General features: G+C 32.5%; 1 protein-coding gene across 1 annotated transcript; it reads right to left on the reverse strand.

Moving 5' to 3' along the window:
• Window positions 1-367: 367 nt before the first annotated feature.
• On the reverse strand, window positions 368-17,500 carry LOC142234047 (odorant receptor 63a-like). Its single transcript, XM_075305116.1, has 9 exons — window positions 17,293-17,500; window positions 8,369-8,468; window positions 8,143-8,281; window positions 7,892-8,083; window positions 6,410-6,514; window positions 1,229-1,394; window positions 942-1,149; window positions 668-823; window positions 368-608 (listed from the first exon to the last, which is right to left on the reverse strand). The coding sequence occupies exons 1-9, from the start codon at window positions 17,427-17,429 to the stop codon at window positions 549-551; spliced, it is 1,263 nt and encodes a 420-aa protein (XP_075161231.1). The 5' UTR covers window positions 17,430-17,500; the 3' UTR covers window positions 368-548.
• Window positions 17,501-21,728: the final 4,228 nt, after the last annotated feature.

Genomic DNA, 21,728 nt, shown 5'->3' on the forward strand with positions numbered 1-21,728 from the left:
GTGAATATCTTTGTTAAGCCTATAATGCCCCAATTTTTTGCCAGCTGATTAAATTTTCAATGTTAACGACACGAAACCAAGAAAACTAAACAAGAAAAATTTACACGGTAAAATTCAGTACATGCTGCAAAGCCTCTTTAACAGTTTTAACTAAGTTTTCTTTTCATTTTACCCATTTTTGTTGTCTTAAGGTATGTTTTACTAAAAGCTTCTTTATTAAATGAAGACCGCCTAAAGGCGGGCTTGGGCATTAGAGGGTTAATTTATTATCTACGGATACAAGTAAACTTTTTTAGTTCAAAATTTATTTGTTTTTTTTTTGTTTTTTGCTTTTGAACAATAAAATTAAAAAATATAACGCTTTACTTTATTGCATTACACCCTCATATGAGGCAGTAATCCAATGACCCTTTTGAAACCAATAGTAGAATAACTGAATTTTCACCAAAATTAGTTCATTTTTATTAACCCAGAGTTCAATTTGTTTTTGTTTTTTTGTTCTGGAGTGTACAATAAAAGCTTAAAGTTTCCTGTTGTTTATATTTTTTCTAATCCATTCCGCTTAAATTTTTTAACAGCAAAAAGTAGGAGCCACTCGTCTGTACAATCTGTGAAACGATCTTTTTTATAACGTTGGATAATGAAATTAAACTTTTGTGATTCTTACTGATACTAAAGTCATCAAAGACATTGTCGTAAATCCAGAGACCTGAAGATATAGAGTACGATTGGTTCGCAATACCATCATGTTTATAATGTATTTGAATTGTTTCGATTCGTTATACCAAGAGCAGCTATACCAGGCCACGGGAGTATTTTCACTCTGTTTGAAATAGAAGACAAATATGGAAGGTCAAAAATTTCGAAATCTTCTTTCAGCGTAAAAAATGAAAAAAAAAAAGAATCTAAAATGTTAGTTAGTTTTTTTTGTTTTGACAAACCTGTGTTATAATCTTCTGTCCATTATAGCAATAAATAGCGATTTGTAAACCCGCAGCACATAAAAAGCACAACATTTTAATGAACAATGTCAAGTCTTCCTCCAATCCAACATTGGCCATAAACATTACCACACACAAGACCAACATGCTAAGGACACATTGAGCCAAACTGGGAGTGCGATACATAAAATTGATTTTTTCGTAATATCTACAAAGAAAAATTAAATAAATTGATTTTATGTTGGTTTTTATAATTTTTATACCAAAAATAATTTGAATTTAGTTACCTGAAAATCCTTTCATGTAGTCTGGCACAGCACAATAGATATTTGACTCTTTCGGTTTGGGGTACCTCGTCATCAGTTGCATGTTCTAAAAGCTCATGTAAGATCTCTAAAAGCGACGAACAATGTACTACAATCACAATAAAAATGCCATCAAAGCAGACCGCACCTGTATGAGAGGATGAGGATGAGAGGATAGCACAGAAAAAATCTCAACAATATTTTTTTCAATTAAAAAAATTTAATTGAATTTGAACAAGTACATATGGCCGAAAGTTCGGCAAAGTCAAGTCTTATGTTCTCTCCACATGAATTGCGCACAAAATTCTACTTACGACTGGGGTTATGGTGGCTGCACTGAAAAAAATATTGTCGTGAAGCCAAAGATTTCATGTCTTTAAAATACGAATGCGTTTTTTGCTTAGAATAGAAGACACATTTCTCTGATATAAAGTTTTTTTCCTTGTTCAAAAGTCGATAAACTTTTCTATAAAGCCGGTTTTTCCTTATAATTAAGTGATTCGGCTTAAAAATGGGAATCTTAAAAGAAAATTTTGTTTGTCTAAGGTCAAATTGTCTTTAATAAGTGTGAAAAATTCTTTAAAATTAATGAAATTGTCTTTAAATTTGTTGCCTTTTTGCATCTTGATAACAAAGCAAAAAGGCGTTTAAATATACACTGAAAAAATATTGACCTAATACGGAAGATTATGCAACTTAAATTTTAGGACTCAAAATTTACGCAATGCTAAGGACAAAATTCTTTAAAACTATGACATTTTAATTAAAAGAACGTTTATAATCCTTGCTTCAAAAAATTTTTTCATATACAAATCTTGAGATTTTGCGTCTCTCTGCTGAAGTTGTAGATCTTTGGAGTAAGGCAATTTTTCCTTAAAATAAAGAAAAACATTTTTAATTTAAAGAAATCGTCTAAATTTAAGATAAAAACGCTTCAAATATAGGCTAAGACTTATTTTAAGGATTTGTATTTTTGGTTTAAAGTTTTTTTTTAGCATTAAGAAAACGGTTTTTACTTTGAAGTACCTGGCATAATTTGGATTTTGAAATTGGAATTTGTTTGTACATGAATACCTTTATTAATATATCGCAAAAAGAAAATAAAAATTCGATGAATGAGATCTGTATCCAATTTTAATTTTATTGATCCTAGATTTAAAGCCAGGGAGGTCCGTAAAAAATGTCTTTATTTTAAAGAAGCCACATCTTTGGCTCGGAATCAATACCAAAATCCTTAAGGGAAGGTCAAAATCTTTGGATTCAAGTAAACTTTTTTTTGGAGTATAGGAGATGTTTTCCAACACTTTATTTTAAGGACAATTTTTACTTGAAAGATGGCATATTTTATACATAAAGTCGAGTCTGAATTTGAAAATTTAAGTTGTCGTTAACACGTTTTTAAAGGACTTTAAATGTACAGCAAAAATGAATAAACTAAAATTTGCTGCCTATAATCAAGTACGCAAAACTTAAAATTAAAAGACAATTCTGTCTTTAAAGTATCCTTGTAGTGTAAAGACAAAATCTATGGAGCCGAACATGTTTTTTTTTCAGTGTGTTGTCGATGGCAAGGTAGAATTTTATTTCTTAACATTGTCTTCTAAATTGTAAGTTCCTTCATATGGAGGCTATGTTAGATAAAAAGGTCTGATTAAATACATACATAAGCCTCTTTGGAGCCACCGTGGTGCAATGGTTAGCATGCCCGTCTTGTATAAACAAGGTCGTTGGTTCGATTCCTGCTTCGACCGAACACCAAAAAGTTTTTCAGCGGTGGATTATCCCACTTCAGTAATGCTAGTGACTAGGGTTTTTTCCCGGGAACGGGATCCCGGGAATTCCCAAGAATTTGCTATTTTTTCGCTCCCGCTTTCCCGGGAATGAAGAACGGGAATTCCCTGGAAATTTTCTTTACAATATTTTATATAAAATAGAGGGTTTAAAAATGCACGTGACAGTTGAAATCTAGTTAAAGTGGATTTTGGAAGTCTAATGTGAATGGCTACGGTACCAAGCAGTAGTAGCAGTGGTTACGGTACCAAGGTCTCCCAATTGTTAAAAAGAAGATTGCGCTTCCCAATTTATGATTGCCATATTTCATAATTATTACAAGGATGTTTTTATGAAATATGAAAATTCCAACCTTTATTAAGATAGTTTCTTTAACTTCAAATGTATACCTCATTCACATCACATCTATTAACATCTCTATTAACATCATTCACATCTATTAAAAGTGAATTTTAAATCTCTTATTTATAAGGCGAGTGGCAGTTGATATCTAGTTAAAGTGGGTGGTGGATGAGTAGTGAAATCGAAATAAGTTTCTTTCATTTCCAAACAGTTTTTTAATGTTACAAAAATTCTACTGTATTAAAAGGGCTCCATTAAATAAGTCCCCATAAAATAACACCCCAAAATGAAAAATGAAAAAGTTCCCAAAATTGGGTAATTATACCCCAAAAATGAAATAAATCCCCAAAACGCAAAATGAAATATATCACCAATATTTTGGGGCATTTTTCATAAAAATAATAATAAATTTATGAATAAAATACATTATTTCTTCATTATAGTTCATAACAATTTCAACTTTTAACAGATGTTGTAGTATATTTATTTGGGTATATATTTATAACCAATTTTTAACTAAAGTACGACAATTATTAGACATTCGCTATAAATTTAAAAATATCTGCAAGGCCTAATTAACCGAGTTTGGATACACGCCCACTTCGTTCGTCTCTTCATCAACGGATATTGCATCCTGCGTGAATACGTCTGGAATCATAACAATAATATTTTATGGTATTGCGCCCTTTTTAGAAGTACGTACGTACTGCAAAATATCCCTACGCTTAGTCATATTTCGGCTTACAAACTGCCAAAAATTAAACCGTATTAAGAATCAAACAGAAATGTCAATAACGAGTAAGAGAATAAAATTATATCTTATTTAAATTAATTATACTCCAATATAAACAAACTACAAAGAAATGAAACAATTGATTATTAATGTCTGTTTCACACGCTCCAAAAAATATTTTGCTTTTGCAGAAGAAGAAGTGGAAAACATACAATTCGGTGAATGCAAAAACAAAATATATTTTAGTTTTTGTGCGTACGAGTAACAGAAATTAAAAAATTCGCGCGAATTTGTAATTTTTTTTTTAATTCGCGCGAATTTTTTAATTTCTGTTTCTGTCTTCCACTTTTATGTAGTTTGATTATATTGGATTGTAATCAATTTAAATGAAATGACATTTTATTTTCTTATCCATATAAGGTTTCATTTCTGGCAGACGAAATATTATTTACCTTTGGGATGACTTGCAGTATATACGTGTGTCCAAAAATGACTCAATATACTACCATAACATATTAGCCATCTACAAATACGGTCATTCTCGCTTTAAACGACTTAATCCTGCACGCACCATTGTATAGATTTCTTTTGATAAATCATTTTTTGATCCACAACGTACGGTAATTCATTATTTTTTTCTACATCCGTTTATAAATCGTTATTCGTTTTATAACTTTACGCTTCACATTTTTTTTTTCAAAAACTGAGCATACCTATAGCCTTACACAAAAATTCATAAACATAACGGTTCTTGCCAATACTTTTATGAACTATTTTAAAATTTCAGAAAGAGAAATAACCCCCCAAAATCCATATTGGGGAATTATTTCATTATGACAAATTTGGGTGTTATTTCATTTGAAAGAACTCCCCAAAATTGAAAATGAAATAGCTCCCCAAAATATGAAATAACTCCCCAAAAATTTTTGTTTTTGTTCTCTGTAGAGGAAATTGGGGACATATTTCATTTTTTATTTTGGGGAGTTATTTCATGGGGACTTATTTCATGGAGCCTATTAAAAGTGAACTTCCGAAAGCTTTACCGAAAGTCAGTTTTTATTTTTATCAGTATTGTTTGTTAAACTTTTATTTTTTTATTATCTAATTTTTATAAATTGAAAAACTTCTTCACTTCCAGCGGGGGTTGAACCTGGGTCTGTTGCCACGATAACAGAACGCCTTAGTACACTTATCCACAAACGTCATTGAACACGATGCATCAAAACGTCTATTCAAATGTTTGTGATATGAACATAATATGACACCACGGCATGACATTCTAACTACTTCCTGAGATGTTCTTTATTATTATGAATGTAAAAATAAAGAACGCTGGTTCAAATCTCACCAGCGGAAATTTTTTAATTAAATATTTTTCAAAAAAATATTTTTTTTATGTTATAAATTATTTTGTTTTTTTTTTCGTCATATATTTTTATATAAATATATTTTTTCCATTAAAAATCAAAAAAAAAAAATTATCGTAATTTACAAAACCTTCTGAAAAGAACTTCCATGGAAGTGAAAAAGTCAAACGGCACAGGTTCAAATCCCAGCGGTGATATTTTTTATTTTTGTATTATTACTTACATTTTTATTGATTTCCTATTCTTTTTTTCGAATCTTAAATTTTCCAAAACTTAAATTTTCACTTAAAACGGCCTAATTCCGTACTTTCTATGACTTGTCCAAAAGAATTGCATTGGAAATAAAAAACATCGATAGGATATCTCGGGATACGCTTTAAAAAATTCGGAAGTAGAAAAAACTTTATGGGGGATTCCGGGATGCGCTTTAAAAGAAATGTTAGTGGGACAACTTCCAGCTCTTTTTGCTGGGATGCTCATTTTATTACAATAAATTATTAATTTTTTTTTGGAATAAAATGTATGTTTTTTAAGAATGCACTTTTTATTTTTCGATTTTAACCGGTTTTGAGCAAAATAAAAAACGGAAACCCGGGTATTTTCGGATAAATCGAAAACCTACTTAATAAAAACGGTTATTTGGATACCCTCGCCTATATCTAAATATCGCCGGCTACATCAATAAACAATTATGATTAATATGTCTGAACTTTGCTATCTCAGAAACACGCCATATAGGTATATATACTTTTAAGGTTTAATCACGTTATAAATTAATATAATTAACTTTTAAGTTAAATTGTTTTGATCACGGAAATCGTTATAACAATAAACGATGTCAATTAAAACAATCTTAAAATCCTATTTAAAATTTAATTAATACATTAATATTTGAATTTCGCTTCAGTTTGACAAAATTTTTCTACTTACACATTCCACAAATCGAATTTTCAATGCCGGTTATAAAATATTGTATGGGATAGTAGGGCCATGTCATACCATAATCATGCCACATTGGAAATAATGCGGGCATGGCTGCAAAACAATTAGAAAGAAGATTAGCAAAAAAAAAAAAAACGTTGTACTACATATTTATAATATTCGATATTTAGTTAAATAAACTATTTCTAAATTTTCCAACCACAAAATATAATTACATTATCATTACAAATAATCATTACAACTAATTTTTATGTCTTCTGAATATAATTTGAAACTTTAAGCAAATGGAAAATAATTATAAAAAAAAATTGTAAAAAATATTGGTGACATTTTAACAACCTGATTTCGTCAAACATGTAAATGTTTGACTAGAAAGCAATATTTTAGTGATAAAACTGCGCTGTTATGCTCTTTCAATTAAATACAATAAAAAATATACTTTTTTCAAAATACGTACCTCAAACCATAGATGCAAAACCATGGATGTAATTTTCGTAAAAATTGTACAATTTGGATTCACAATATCAAATGTAAATTTACCAAAACTATTACTCTTAGGTATTATAATATTAATATTTTATATTAAATGGACAACATTCATCTGTACTGTAATTATAAGAATCTCATATTTTTGTTGTACATATCATAAATAATATAATCAATCAATTTTCGTATTCAAATTGTACTAAATTTGGTACATTTCGCATGCCCAAAGTACAAATTTACTACAATTACATATTTGGTACATTTTGAAAATATTGTCGTCTGATTTGGTAACATTTTGTGTTATTTACCATAACAATGTAAATGGTATTGTCTACACCGAAAGAAAACTTACTTTCCTCCGGAACGAAATATTAGGCAAATGAAATTCTCCTTTGTTGTAAAGTATCTTCTTTAAACCCAAATTAGATCGAATTTATGTTAAACAATTGTCTCTAATCTTTTCTATTTGTTAAAAAAAAAAAGAGCCACCGTGGTGCAATGCCTTGCCTACAAAGGGTCTTGGGTTTAATCACAATTTTGGCCAAACACCAAAAATTTTTTTTCAGTGGTGGATTATACCCTCTCGGTAATGCTGAGTGTTTCAAAGTGTCTTTAAATGGTTTCACCGTAATGTGAAACGTCGTTCGGACTTGGTTTAAAAAGGAGGTCCTTTGTACCTTGAGCAAAACATGGAATCGTGCAGGACTTCAGATTGACATACCGACTGACAGACATTGGTAAATCGAATCAGGGAGCCACTACGAGTATGAGTGAGTATGAAACATGAAGATATGTCATGTTTGCAACCTAAAGTCATTCGTTCTTCAGAAAATAACAGCGTTTGAAATCGACAATGGTTTTAGAAGTATTTTTTTTTTTTTATTTACTTCAAAAATAAAAATTTTATTTGAACATTTGGGTGAAGAAACGAACAAAGTTTTTTTTTTCGTATACTTTTTTCATTTGATCATCGTTAATACTTACGCAATTGCAAAGTAAAATTTTGTGGTTGTATGTGAGTGTAATAGTAATTGGCAGCAATACAGGAGAACATATAAAAACCACAGGCCGTCATACATGAGAAACTGAAGAAATTTAATTGATGCTTGATATGGAGCCAAGAGTCATCAAGTATTGCGGTGATTTTACTAAGAAGATATTGTTTACAAGTGATGGCTAAAGAAAAATAAAATAAAAGTGGGTTTCTTAGATTTGTAAATGTAAATGCACCATACCCAAATCGAATATCTCCAAGTCATAGAGCAATGAGCCATTGATGGCTGTGTGTAAAAGATCGTAAAATTGATGTTGTACAAAGAGTAAATAAATTAACTTCAATATCGATATCCAAGCCTGATTAGCAGTACAAATTGCCTGAAAAATATAAGGGAAGGCAATAAAATGAACAGTCGAATACTTACATTTGAGTTTTACAACAGAACTCAATTGAATCTCACTTACATCGGCTGATTCTACAAAGGGGGCATATCGATTGTGCCACACCAAACAATATTGGGCGCAAAGACCTATCATTGAAATTATAATAAGGAATATATTCCATCTGAAAAGTTTAAAGAGAAATTAAAAAAAAATATTCGTACAAGCATAAAATATTTCAATCGATCATCGTGCCAATATTCTGCTTGGATCCCGAAGTGGGATCCTTTTTAAAAAAAGGTTAAAATGAAATATAACAAGTAAGGAAAGTCTAAAGTCGGGCGGGGCCGACTATATTATACCCTGCACCACTTTGTAGATCTAAATTTTCGATACCATATCACATACGTCAAATGTGTTGGGGGCTATATATAAAGATTTGTCCCAAATACATACATTTAAATATCACTCGATCTGGACCGAATTAGATAGACTTCTACAAAATCTATAGACTCAAAATTTAAGTCGGCTAATGCACTAGGGTGCAACACAATGTTAGTAAAAAAAATATGGGAAACATTTAAATCTGAAGCAATTTTAAGGAAACTTTGCAAAAGTTTATTTATGATTTATCGCTCGATATATATGTATTAGAAGTTTAGGAAAATTAGAGTCATTTTTACAACTTTTCAACTAAGCAGTGGCGATTTTTCAAGGAAAATGTTGGTCGAAATCAGAAAAACATATATATGGGAGCTAAATCTAAATCTGAACCGATTTCAATCAAATTTGGCACGCATAGCTACAATGCTAATTCTACTCCTTGTGCAAAATTTCAACTAAATCGGAGTTAAAAATTGGCCTCTGTGGTCATATGAGTGTAAATCGGGCGAAAGCTATATATGGGAGATATATCCAAATCTGAGAGATATATCCAAATTTCAACCAAATTTGGCACGCATAGTTACAATGCTAATTCTACTCCCTGTGCAAAATTTCAACTAAATGGGAGTTAAAAATTGGCCTCTGTGGTCATATGAGTGTAAATCGGGCGAAAGCTATATATGGGAGATATATACAAATCTGAACCGATTTCACCCAAATTTAGCACGCATAGTTACAATGCTAATTCTACTCTCTGTGCAAAATTTCAACTAAATCGGAGTTAAAAATTTGCCTCTGTGGTCATATGAGTGTAAATCGGGCGAAAGCTATATATGGGAGATATATCCAAATCTGAACCGATTTCAACCAACTTTGGCACGCATAGTTACAATGCTAATTCTACTCCCTGTGCAAAATTTCAACTAAATCGGAGTTAAAAATTGGCCTCTATGGGCAAATGAGTGTAAATCGGGCGAAAGCTATATATGGGAGCTATATCTAAATCTGAACCGATTTGGCTGTACGGAATTTGAGGAAGATCGGTTGATATACACGCCATTTATGACCAGATCGGTGAAAAATATATATGGCAGCTATATCTAAATCTGAACCGATTTTTTCCAAAATCAATAGGGATCGTCTTTGAGCCGAAACAGGACCCTATACCAAATTTTAGGACAATCAGACTAAAACTGCGAGCTGTACTTTGCACACAAAAATACATCAACAGACAGATAGACGGACAGACAGACAGACGGACATCGCTAAATCGACTCAGAATTTAATTCTAAGCCGATCCGTATACTAAAAGGTTGGTCTATGATTACTCCTTCTTGGCGTTACATACAAATGCACAAACTTATTATACCCTGTACCACAGTAGTGGTGAAGGGTATACAAATATGAAAAAAATTATCTTTTAAGATACAACCAAAATTTTAGCACCTTAAAATTTTGACCGAATTGTATGAAATCAAGTTTGTTGCATTTAAATCATCATAACGCTATTTTTTTACCCACCACCATAGAATGGTGACGGGGGTATAAAAGTTTGTCATTCCGTTTGTAACACATCGAAATATCGATTTCCGACTATATAAAGTATATATATTCTTGATCAGGGAGAAATTTTAAGACGATATAACGATGTCCGTCTGTCTGTCTGTATGTTGTAATCACGCTACAGTCTTCAATAATGAAGCAATCGTGCTAAAATTTTGCACAACTCGTCTTTTGTCTGCAGGCAGGTCAAGTTCGAAGATGGGCTATATCGGTCCAGGTTTTGATATAGTCCCCATATAAACCCACCTCCCGGTTTGGGGTCTTGGGCTTATAGAAACCGTAGTTTTTATCCAATTTGCCTGAAATTGAAAATCTAGAGGTACTTGAGGACCATCAAAAGGTGTGCCGAAAATGGTCCGTATCGTTCCTTGTTTTGGTATAGCCCCCATATAGACCGATCTCCCGATTTTACTTCTTGGGCTTATAGAAACCGTAGTTTTTATACAATTTGCCTGAAATTGAAAATCTAGAGGTATTTTAGGACCATAAAGAGGTGTGCCAAAAATGGTGAGTATCGGTCCATATTTTGATATAGCCCCCATATAGACCGATTTTACTTCTTGGGCTTATAGAAACCGTAGTTTGTATCCAATTTGTCTGAAATTGGAAATCTAGACGTATTTTCGGGCCATAAAGAGGTGTGCTGAAAACGGTGAATATCGGTCCATATTTTAATATAGCCCCCATAAGAACGATCTCCCGATTTAAGGAGTTAAATCGGGGTTTCTACAAACCGTAGTTTTTATCCGATTTGCTTGAAATTGTAAATATTCTGGTATTTTAGGCTCTCAAAAACGTGTATCGGATTAAGTTTGTATCGGTCCTTTTGGTAATGCCTCAATATAGACCGACTACACTTCTTGAGGGTATAGAAGGCACACTGATCATGAAAATTGCTTGAAACTCAATGTAAAATTTCCAGATTTTACTTCTCGGGTAAAAATCTACCGATTTAAGATTTCAAATCAAGACGTTATTTTATAATTTTCTTGCACACTTACAAGATATGTTAATGATTCCTCTAAAACTTAAACAAAAATGGTTGTTATAAATGAAATAGTCCTCGTAAGTGAAATTTTTAAATTTATCTTCGGGAAGTGTCCTCAAGTCCTCAAGCCCTCCTGAAATTTCAAAGGAAACCCTAATATTTGGTTCATGGCGGTGGGTATTTAAGATTCGGCCCGGCCGAACTTACTGCTGTATATACTTGTTAAAAATACGTTTTTTCCGGAAAATTTGTAGTACTTCAGAGTATTCTGAAGCAAAATTGTAAATCAAATTTTGATCACAAATTAAAAAAAAAAAACAAAAAATTTGAAGTTGAATAATATTTACCAGATTTCAAAGTAATATTTCTAAAAAACTGTGTAGTGTAAAAAAAATCTATTCTCTAAAACTATTTATTACAAAAAATATAAATATTTTTTTTTCAAAAAAAGTGTGGTATGCAGATATTCTTTTTTTACCATTTTGCATATTATATATTTTCTTCGGAGGATTCGGTGATCTTGTAAAATGAAGGAAACATCTTTGGGAGGACATTTTTGTTCTTTTAAAGATGTGCCTTTAGAACAACTTTCAAATTTTTTTGCTGGGTACCTATATGGAGGAGTCTATAAATAATTATGAACCGATATAGACCAAGTTTTGCATACCAAATTTCAAACAGATAAGAAATTACATCTGTGGATCGGTTTATATGCTGTATGTAATTATGAACTGATATGGACCAATTTTTTGCATGTTTTTTAGAGTCCATAGACTAAGGTCACGCAACAAATTTCAAACGGTTCGAATGAAATTTGTTTTACCTAGAAGCTCCGCAAGCCTAATTTGGGGATCGGTTTATATGTGGGCTATATATAATTATGGACCGATATGAACCAACGCATGGTTCTCAGAGACTATATACTAACATCGCGTACTAAATTTCATCCGGATCGGATGAAGAGATGCATTTACTTACACCACGTACCAAATTTCAACTCAATCGGATGAAATTTTCACCTGCAACAGGATCCGTAAAACAAATAAGGGCGCTTTATGTAATTATGGATCGATATCGAGCATTTTTTCCACGGAAGTTAAAGGGCACATATTTACATACCAAAATTCCACTCGATCAGATGAAATTTGCTGCTGCAAGAGGATCCGCAAAACAAATTTGGGGGTCGATTTATATGGGGGCTATACCTAAAAGTGGTCCGATATGGCCCATGTGCAATACCATCCGCCCTACATCAATAACAACAACTGATGCCAAGTTTCAAGTTTATAAGTTTGTTTCATTCGGCAGTTTGCGCAATTTCCACAGACGGACGGATATCGCTAGATCGACTCAGAATTTTGCCAAGGCCCATTATATAAACCCTTAAAAAAATCGCTTCTGTAACATATACCCCCAAACACATTTTGCTTCAAGCATATATATTTTCAGGATTGGTCCAAACAAAATATTGTTTGTATTGTTCAAACATATTATGTTTCACCTTAGGGCATACACTGGTAGTAAAAAATTTTAATGAAATTTTCTTGGTGTGGATATATTTTTAAGGTGACAATTGGTAACTTCCATTATTTTACTTGCAGCATACTCTCTTTTTCTAAACACATATATGTTTATAGACTATTTCCAAATTAATATATGTTTGCATTTAAGCATATTATATTTACAAACATTTTATGTCCCAAACATAATATGTTCTAACATACACGCAAAGAAAAAAAACGTTTGGAAAACGTGTACCGAAAACGTTTTTCTTTTGTTAGAGTTTTTTGAATAGCTTCGAAAATTTTAAACTTTTATCACCAAAAAAATTCGTTTGTTACAAAATTTTTATTTTTTCAATAAAAAAAGTTATTTTTGAAATAAAAACACAGTCCATTTCGTTTATATCAAACACTGTTCTTTTCTGACTTTAGGTCTTTAATAAGACACATTTTACAGTTCAAAATTTAATATAGTACATTGTAATGTTGAACATTTTCTCGGAATCTTCCGAATATATCTGGAATATATGTAAAAAAAAAAAACAAAAGCAAAAAAAAAAAACTTTGGCCGAAGCAGGGATCGAACCCACGACCCTTGGCATGAGAGTCGGACGTAGCTACCACTGCTCCACGGTGCCAAACTAAATGTTTGTTTCTGTTAAATAAACTTTGTTTATTCGGTTCGTGGGCGCCGCAAGCTATGCTATATAAATATAACTTATATGGATATTTATCTATTGATGACCATAACAGGTACATAGCTCAGTGGTTAGTGTGTTGGCTTACAATGTGCATGGTCCGCGGTTCGATTCTCCGTCCAGGCGAAAGGTAAAAAAAATTTAAAAATTTATAAAATCGTATAATTTCTTCTACATTGTTGGTATTACAGGAAAAGGTGTTAAGAACTAAAAATCCTCGTGGATGTGAGAAAGATGTGAGGGACAATGCAATTAGCAAGAAAATAATGTTTTTTTTGTTGAGCTAGTCTTTATGAAATTGTTTTTACATCCTGGAAAAGAATAAACGTTTATCACAAAAAGTATATACTTTTCTTCCAAATACACTTCCTTACAGCGAAAAGCAAATGAGAAACGAACTTTGTTTGTCTAAAATTTCGTTTGGGAGGAAAGAATTATTTTTTTGCGTGTATTAACATACCCAGCAAAAAAGGCGTCGCCAAAAAAGTAATGAAAATGTTCTTTTTGGATCCGGAAGTGGTGCAAAATTGACGCAGAAGTGATGAATTTAACATGGGCTTGTCATAGGACGGAAGTCCTCCATTTCAATTTGCATCACTTCTTTAGGTGTGATCCGAATTCAATGTTTTGGATGTAAATTAAAAAATTCTGTGATATTTTGTCAAATAATTTTTATAATTTTGTCAAATAATTTTTATAATTTTTTATAATTTTTAATGGATTCTAACGCTTGTCTAAAACGATTGACCTCAAATATTTTCAAACGACGATTTTTTCAGATTGGATTTAGCATTTTTTCAACAAAATTTAAATAATTTGTACCATTTTATGATTTTTTACTCTGTTTTGACCTATTTGAAGCAAAAAAAGTTAAAACTACACGTTAAAAGTATGAAAAAACCAAGTTATAACTAGTATATACGGCCGTAAGTTCGGCCAGGCCGAATCTTATGTACCCTCCACCATGGATTGCGTAGAAACTTCTACGAAAGACTGTCATCCACAAATTTCAACTCACTCGGATGAAATTTGCTCCTCCAAGAGGCTCCAAAGCCAAATCTCGGGATCGGTTTATATGGGAGCTATAAATAATTATGGACTGATAGGAACCAATTCCTGCATGGTTGTTGGATACCATATACTAACATCACGTACCAAATTTCAACTGAATCAGATGAATTTTGGTCTTCCAAGAGGCTCCGGAGGTCAAATCTGGTGATCGGTTTATTTGGGGCTATATATAATTATGGACCGATATGGACCATGCAAATATGGTCATTAGAGACCATATACTAACATCATGTACCAAATTTCAGCCGGATCGGATGAAATTTGCTGCTCTTAGAGGCTCCGCAAGCCAAATCTGGGGATCGGTTTATATGGGGGCTATATATAATTATGGACCGATGTGAACCAATTTTTGCATGGTTGTTAGAGACCATATACTAACACCATGTACCAAATTTCAGCCGGATCGGAAGAAATTTGCTTCTCTTAGAAGCCTCGCAAGCCAAATTTGGGGGTCCGTTTATATGGGGGCTATACGTAAAAGTGGACCGATATGGCCCATTTGCAATACCATCTGACCTACATCGATAACAACTACTTGTGCCAAGTTTCAAGTCGATAGCTTGTTTCGTTCGGAAGTTAGCGTGATTTCAACAGACGGACGGACGGACATGCTCAGATCGACTCAGAATTTCACCACGACCCAGAATATATATACTTTATGGGGTCTTAGATCAATATTTCGATGTGTTACAAACGGAATGACAAAGTTAATATACCCCCCATCCTATGGTGGAGGGTATACAAAATTGAATTAAAATAACTTCCTGGGTAGTTTAAATAAAGAACATCATTGGGAGTGCATCTTCTGGAAGTGCTTTTAAAGTTGTGCCTTTGGAAGAACTTCCAATTTTTTTTTGCTGGGATATATGTCCCAAACATGTTATGCTAGTTTATGAACATTATATGCTTGCACTTAAAAATATTGTGTTAAAAAATTTGAATTCCAAACATATAATTTTTACACCCAAACATATGAAAAACAATCTTTTTCGTCCGTGTATATACCCAGATAAGGAATATGATCACCTCAAACGTGTTTCAAGAGCAAAATGTTATTATTGGTTGGTGACCATGTAACATGTCTATCGCAACCATGTTATTTTCTTGGAAATTATGTATCTGATTGCGGCAACCAAGTTATGTTTTGTTAGACAAACATGTTACATTGTCACCATCCATAATATAACATTTTTTTGTTGAAACACGCTTGAAGTGACCATATTCCTTCTGTGCGTGCACTTTGCTGTGCCTAAGACCAATATTTCGATGTGTTACAAACGGAATGACAAATTTACTATACCCCCATCCTACGGTGGAGGGTAAAACAATTCAGACTCATGGTATTTGCATATAAAAATTTGTTGTAGTCAAATATTAATATATTTAAGACATTCTAACCCAAGTAAAGAAATGTTTAGAAAAAAATGAAATATATTGTGAACAATATTTTATTAAACAAGTATATACTGCAGTAAGTTCGGCCGGGCCGAATCTTAAATACCCACCACCATGAACCAAATATTAGGATTTCCTTTGAAATTTCAGGAGGGCTTGAGGACTTGAGGACACTTCCCGAAGATACATTTAAAGATTTCACCTATGAGGACTATATCAGATTCTGGATTTATAAGAACCATTTTTGTTTGAGTTTTAAAGGAATCATTAACATCTCTTGTAAGTGTGCAAGAAAATTATAAAATAACGTCTTGATTTGAAATTTTAAATCTGTAGATTTTCACCCGAAAAATAAAATCTGGAAATTTTACATTGAGTTTCAAGCAATTTTCATGATCAGTGCGCCTTCTATACTCACAAGAAGTGAAATTGGTCTATATGGAGGCATTACCAAATGGACCGATAAAAACTTAATCCGATACACGTTTTTGTGAGCCTTAAATACGAGAATATATACAATTTCAGGCAAATCGGATAAAAACTACGGTTTCTAGAAACCTAAGGAGTTAAATCGGGAAATCGTTCTTATGCGGGCTATACTAAAATACCGACCGATACTAACCGTTTTCGGCACACCTCTTTATGGCCCAAAAATACCTCTAGATTTCCAATTTCAGGCAAAATGGATAAAAACTACGGTTTCTATAAGCCCAAGAAGTAAAATCGGGAGGTCGGTTTATATGGGGGCTATACCAAAACATGGACCGACACTCACCATTTTTGGCACACCTCTTCAAGGTCCCAAAATATCTCTAGATTTTCAATTTCGCGCAAATTGGATGAAAACTACGGTTTCTATAAGCGAAAGACCCCAAATCGGGAGGTCGGTTTATATGGGGGCTATACCAAAACATGGACCGACACTCACCATTTTTGGCACACCTCTTCAAGGTCCCAAAATATCTCTAGATTTTCAATTTCGCGCAAATTGGATGAAAACTACGGTTTCTATAAGCGAAAGACCCCAAATCGGGAGGTCGGTTTATATGGGGGCTATACCAAAACATGGCCCGATATAGCCCATCTTCGAACTTGACCTGCGCGCAGACAAAAGACGATTCTGTGCCAAATTTCAGGACGATAGCTCCATTATTGAATGCTGTAGCGTGATTACAACAGACAGCCAGACAGACAGACAGACGGACATGCTTATATCGTCTTAGAATTTCTCCCTGATCAAGAATATATATACTTTATATAGTCGGAAATCGATATTTCGATGCGTTACAAACGGAATGACAAACTATTATACCCCGTCACCATTCTATGGTGGTGGGTATAAAAAAATCTGAAAATGTTTGAAACGATATGTATTTATGTGTTCATTTTTTTTTTATAAATACATACAATTTTACGGGATCCTTAAATTTCGCCTGGTATTTAATATTGACGCCCGTCATAAATGATATTTTATAGAAAATATTTAACATTTTATTATTTTCCAACTGTTTCTCAAATAACATAGCCCTTAGGTCCTGAGACATTTTCACAAAGGATCACAACACTTGCTATTATGTTTGGTTTTTATTTTTAATTTCTCCCTGATTTGGGAATTCCTTGTGCACTAACTGTTAAAGATACTATGATTCCATTTAGTTTTATAGGATTTTTTTTGTGAAACCAACTGCAATTAATGGGACTGTGATTTGTTTCTTAATATTTTAGCTATAATTAAATTGTCATTTGGGAATGTCATTTTCTCACAATCCAAAAATTTTTGTAACATTCGCATTTCCAATACCTTTAGAAGTGAAATTTTAGCAATGCGCCATAATTATAGATGGCTCAACAAAAGGGAATTTATCTTTAGTGATAGGTGGGTCATGTCATAAATAAGAAAATACAATGCAAAGGGCACATTCTTAAGAGCATTTTCGATGTTTTATAAGTACTAGCCTAAGCGGGACTCGAAAATTGAGTGTATGGAAAGTGAACCATTAACGATTAATTAATGATACAAAGTTGATATGAAACTTAACACTTAAATGCACAAGTACACCGATTCCTCCGAAAAATATATATAATATGCCATATGGTAAAAAACAAATTTTTTTCTAATTTTTGTCGTGTTTGTTTTTGCAAAAATAGTGGTTGTCTCTTAAAAAATACAATTTGATTGTAGTAGAGAATAGAGATATTTTTACATTACACATACTTTTTACCAACATTAATTTTATCTCTGGTAAATATTAGTTATTCTCCAATTCGAAGGTTTTTGAATTTTCGCGCAAAATTTGATTTTGGATTTTGGTTTAAGATTACACAGAAGTACTATAGATTTTCCAGAAAAACATATATTTTTATACCATATTTTTATAACATATTGCATATGTTTGCAACACCCAGAAGGAGACGAGATAGACACATGGTGTCTTTGGTAAAAATGCTCAGGATGGGCTCTTGAGTCGATATAGCGAGGTCCGTCTGTCCGTCCGTGAACACATTTTTGTAATCAAAGTCTAGGTCACAGTTTTAGTCCAATCGACTTGAAATTTGGCACAAGTATGTCTTTTGGTAGATCCCTATTGATTTTGGAAGAAATCGGTTCAGATTTAGATATATTTCCAATATATATATTTCGCCCGATATGGACTTATATGGCCCCAGAAGCCAGAGTTTTACCCTAATTTGCTTAAAATTTTGCACAAGAAGAACAATTAGTACCATAGTCAAGTGTGCCAAATTTTATTAAAATCGGTTCAGATTTATATATAGCTCCCATATATAGCTTTCGGCCGATTTACACATATATGACCACAGAGGCCAATTTTTTGCTCCGATTTAGTTGAAATTTTGCACAGGGAGTAGAACTAGCATTGTATCTATGAGTGCCAAATTTGGTTGAAATCGGTTCAGATTTATATATAGCTCCCATATATAGCTTTCGGCCGATTTACACTTATATGACCACAGAGGCCAATTTTTAACTCCGATTTAGTTGAAATTTTGCACAGGGAGTAGAATTAGCATTGTAGCTATGCGTGTCAAATTTGGTTGAAATCGGTTCAGATTTAGATATATCTGCCATATATAGCTTTCGGCCGATTTACACATATATGACCACAGAGGCCAATTTTTAACTCCGATTTAGTTGAAATTTTGCACAGGGAGTATAATTAGCATTGTAGCTATGCGTGTCAAATTTGGTTGAATTTAGATATAACTCCCATATATATCGTTCGCCCGATTTACACTCATATGACCACAGTGGCCAATATTTTACTCCGATTTAATTGAAATTGTGCACAGGGAGTAGAATTAGCATTGTAGCAATGTGTGCCAAATTTGGTTGAAATCGGATTAGATTTAGATATAGCTCCCATATATATGTTTTTTGATTTCGTCAAAAATGGTCAAAATACCAACATTTTCCTTGTAAAATCGCCACTGCTTAGCCGAAAATTTGTAAAAATGACTCTAATTTTCCTAAACTTCAAATACATATATATCGAGCGATAAATCTTAAATAAACTTTTGCGAAGTTTCCTTAAAATTGCTTCAGATTTAAATGTTTCCCATATTTATACCCTGCGTCACACTGTGGAACATTACTAACATTGTGTTCCACCCTAGTGTATTAGCCGACTTAAATATTGAGTCTATAGATTTTGTAGAAGTCTATCAAATTCTGTGCAGATCGAGATATATGTAAATGTATGTATTTGGGACAAACCTTTTATATATAGCACCCAAGACAATTGACGGATGTGGTATGGTATCGAAAATTTAGATCTACAAAGTGGTGCAGGGTATAATATAGTCGGCCTCGCCCGACTTTAGACTTTCCTTACTTGTTTTTACTAACATTGTGTTCCACCCTAGTGCATTAGGCGACTTAAATTTTGAGTCTATAGATTTTGTAGAAGTCTATCAAATTCTGTCCAGATCGAGTGATATGTAAATGTATGTATTTGGGACAAACCTTTATATATAGCCCCAACACATTTGACGGATGTTATATGGTATCGAAAATTTAAATCTACAAAGTGGTGCAGGGTATAATATAGTCGGCCCCGCCCGACTTTAGACTTTCCTTACTTGTAGAATTTTACCATATGTTTAAGCTATCAGACCTAAGGTTATTTTCCGCAAATAAAAAGACTTTATTGCATTTTTCCCAACGTTTCGACAATTGTTTCCTTTTCCTGTTGTTTCCTTACTTGTTTTATTTCCATTTGCTGTCATAGGTTTATAAAGAAAACTCCATTTATACCACACAATTAAAATATTATATTAATTCTTCAAATGACTAAAAGGGTATATGACATATTTTAATATAAAGTTCACATATTTCCTTACGTTTATGTATCATTTTTTTTTGGTTTGGTTAACATTGAAGGCAGTTATATATATTTGATTTATATATTTTGGTACAAGTAAATTAAAAAAATTAAATATACGTATATATGTATGTAGTATAAAAAATGAATGAATTTCAATACGATTATATAGTACAAGTAAACATGTATTTCATGCAATAAACAAAAATTTTTTACACCCAAAGAAAAGATACTTCCCTCCGGAAAGAAGGTTTAGACAAACAAAATTCTTCTTTGCTTTTAAATAAGTTAACGTAAATTTAGAGCAAGCGTTGCAACAACGTTGGTCTCTAATCGCTTTTATTTATTTTTAAAAATAGTTCTTTCTCCAGAAAAAAAAACTCTTCTTTCGGTGTAGTTGTGTTATTTTCTATTCGATTTTTGTTTTTTTTTTTGTCATTATTTTGTAACACCAAATGATATATTGGGCTTTTAAAATCAAGAATTAATTTATGCAATTTTTAAACCCACCACAATAGAAGGGTGATGGGATAGATTCAGACTAGCCTGAATCCTCATTATAACATACTAAAGGTACAGTAAAACATGGAGAAAGGAGACCTTTTGGTTTTGGGTGGCATGCGTTTCTCGGGGCATGGGATCGGTCCAAAGGTATTAAAGATCGTTTTGTATATAAAGATATTTTGCAAAATATATTGTTGCCACAGACAGCGGAAAAAAATGACACTCAAATGGAGGTATCAACATGACAACGATCCCAAACATACAGCAAAGTGTATAAAGGAGTGATTCAGGCATAACAATGTTATGAGATATTGTAAATTGTAAGGTTAGTCGCGATAACTGAAAAGAAAATTTTCCGAATTAAAAAAAATACTGGTAGTAAATTTATTTATATAATTAATATATTACTCGTATGTGTACACGCAAAAAAATAATTCTTTTCTCCCAAACGAAATTTTAGACAAACAATGTTCGTTTCTCCTTTGCTTTTCGCTGTAAGGAAGTGTATTTGGAAGAAAAGTATATACTTTTAGTAATAAACGTTTGTTCTTTTCCAGGATGTAAAAACAATTTCATAAAGACAAACTAAAAAAACATTGTTTTCTTGCTAATTGCATTTTGTAACATAAAATAAAAGTTTAAAATTTTCGAAGCAATTCAAAAAACTCTAACAAAAGAAAAACGTTTTCGGTACACGTTTTCCAAACGTATTTTTCTTTGCGTGTATTTGTTTTGTCGCAAAATATATTTTTTATGATCAACTATTTTTTTATTTTGTTTAATTCAATTAAGATATAATAAATAAAATGAGTTCGTGCATATGTTTTGTTGCTTACTGTATATTATTGATCAGGGAGAAATTTTAAAACGGTATAACCATGCCCGTCTGTCTGTCTGTTGTAAACACGCCACAACCTTCAATAATTGCGCTATGGTCCCGAAATTTGGCACAGATTCGTTTTTTTTTGTGCAGGTAGGTCAAGATAATGATCGGTCCAG

The sequence above is a fragment of the Haematobia irritans genome, chromosome 4 (genome assembly GCF_050003625.1).
Source record: "Haematobia irritans isolate KBUSLIRL chromosome 4, ASM5000362v1, whole genome shotgun sequence".
Taxonomy (NCBI): Eukaryota; Metazoa; Arthropoda; class Insecta; order Diptera; family Muscidae; genus Haematobia; species Haematobia irritans.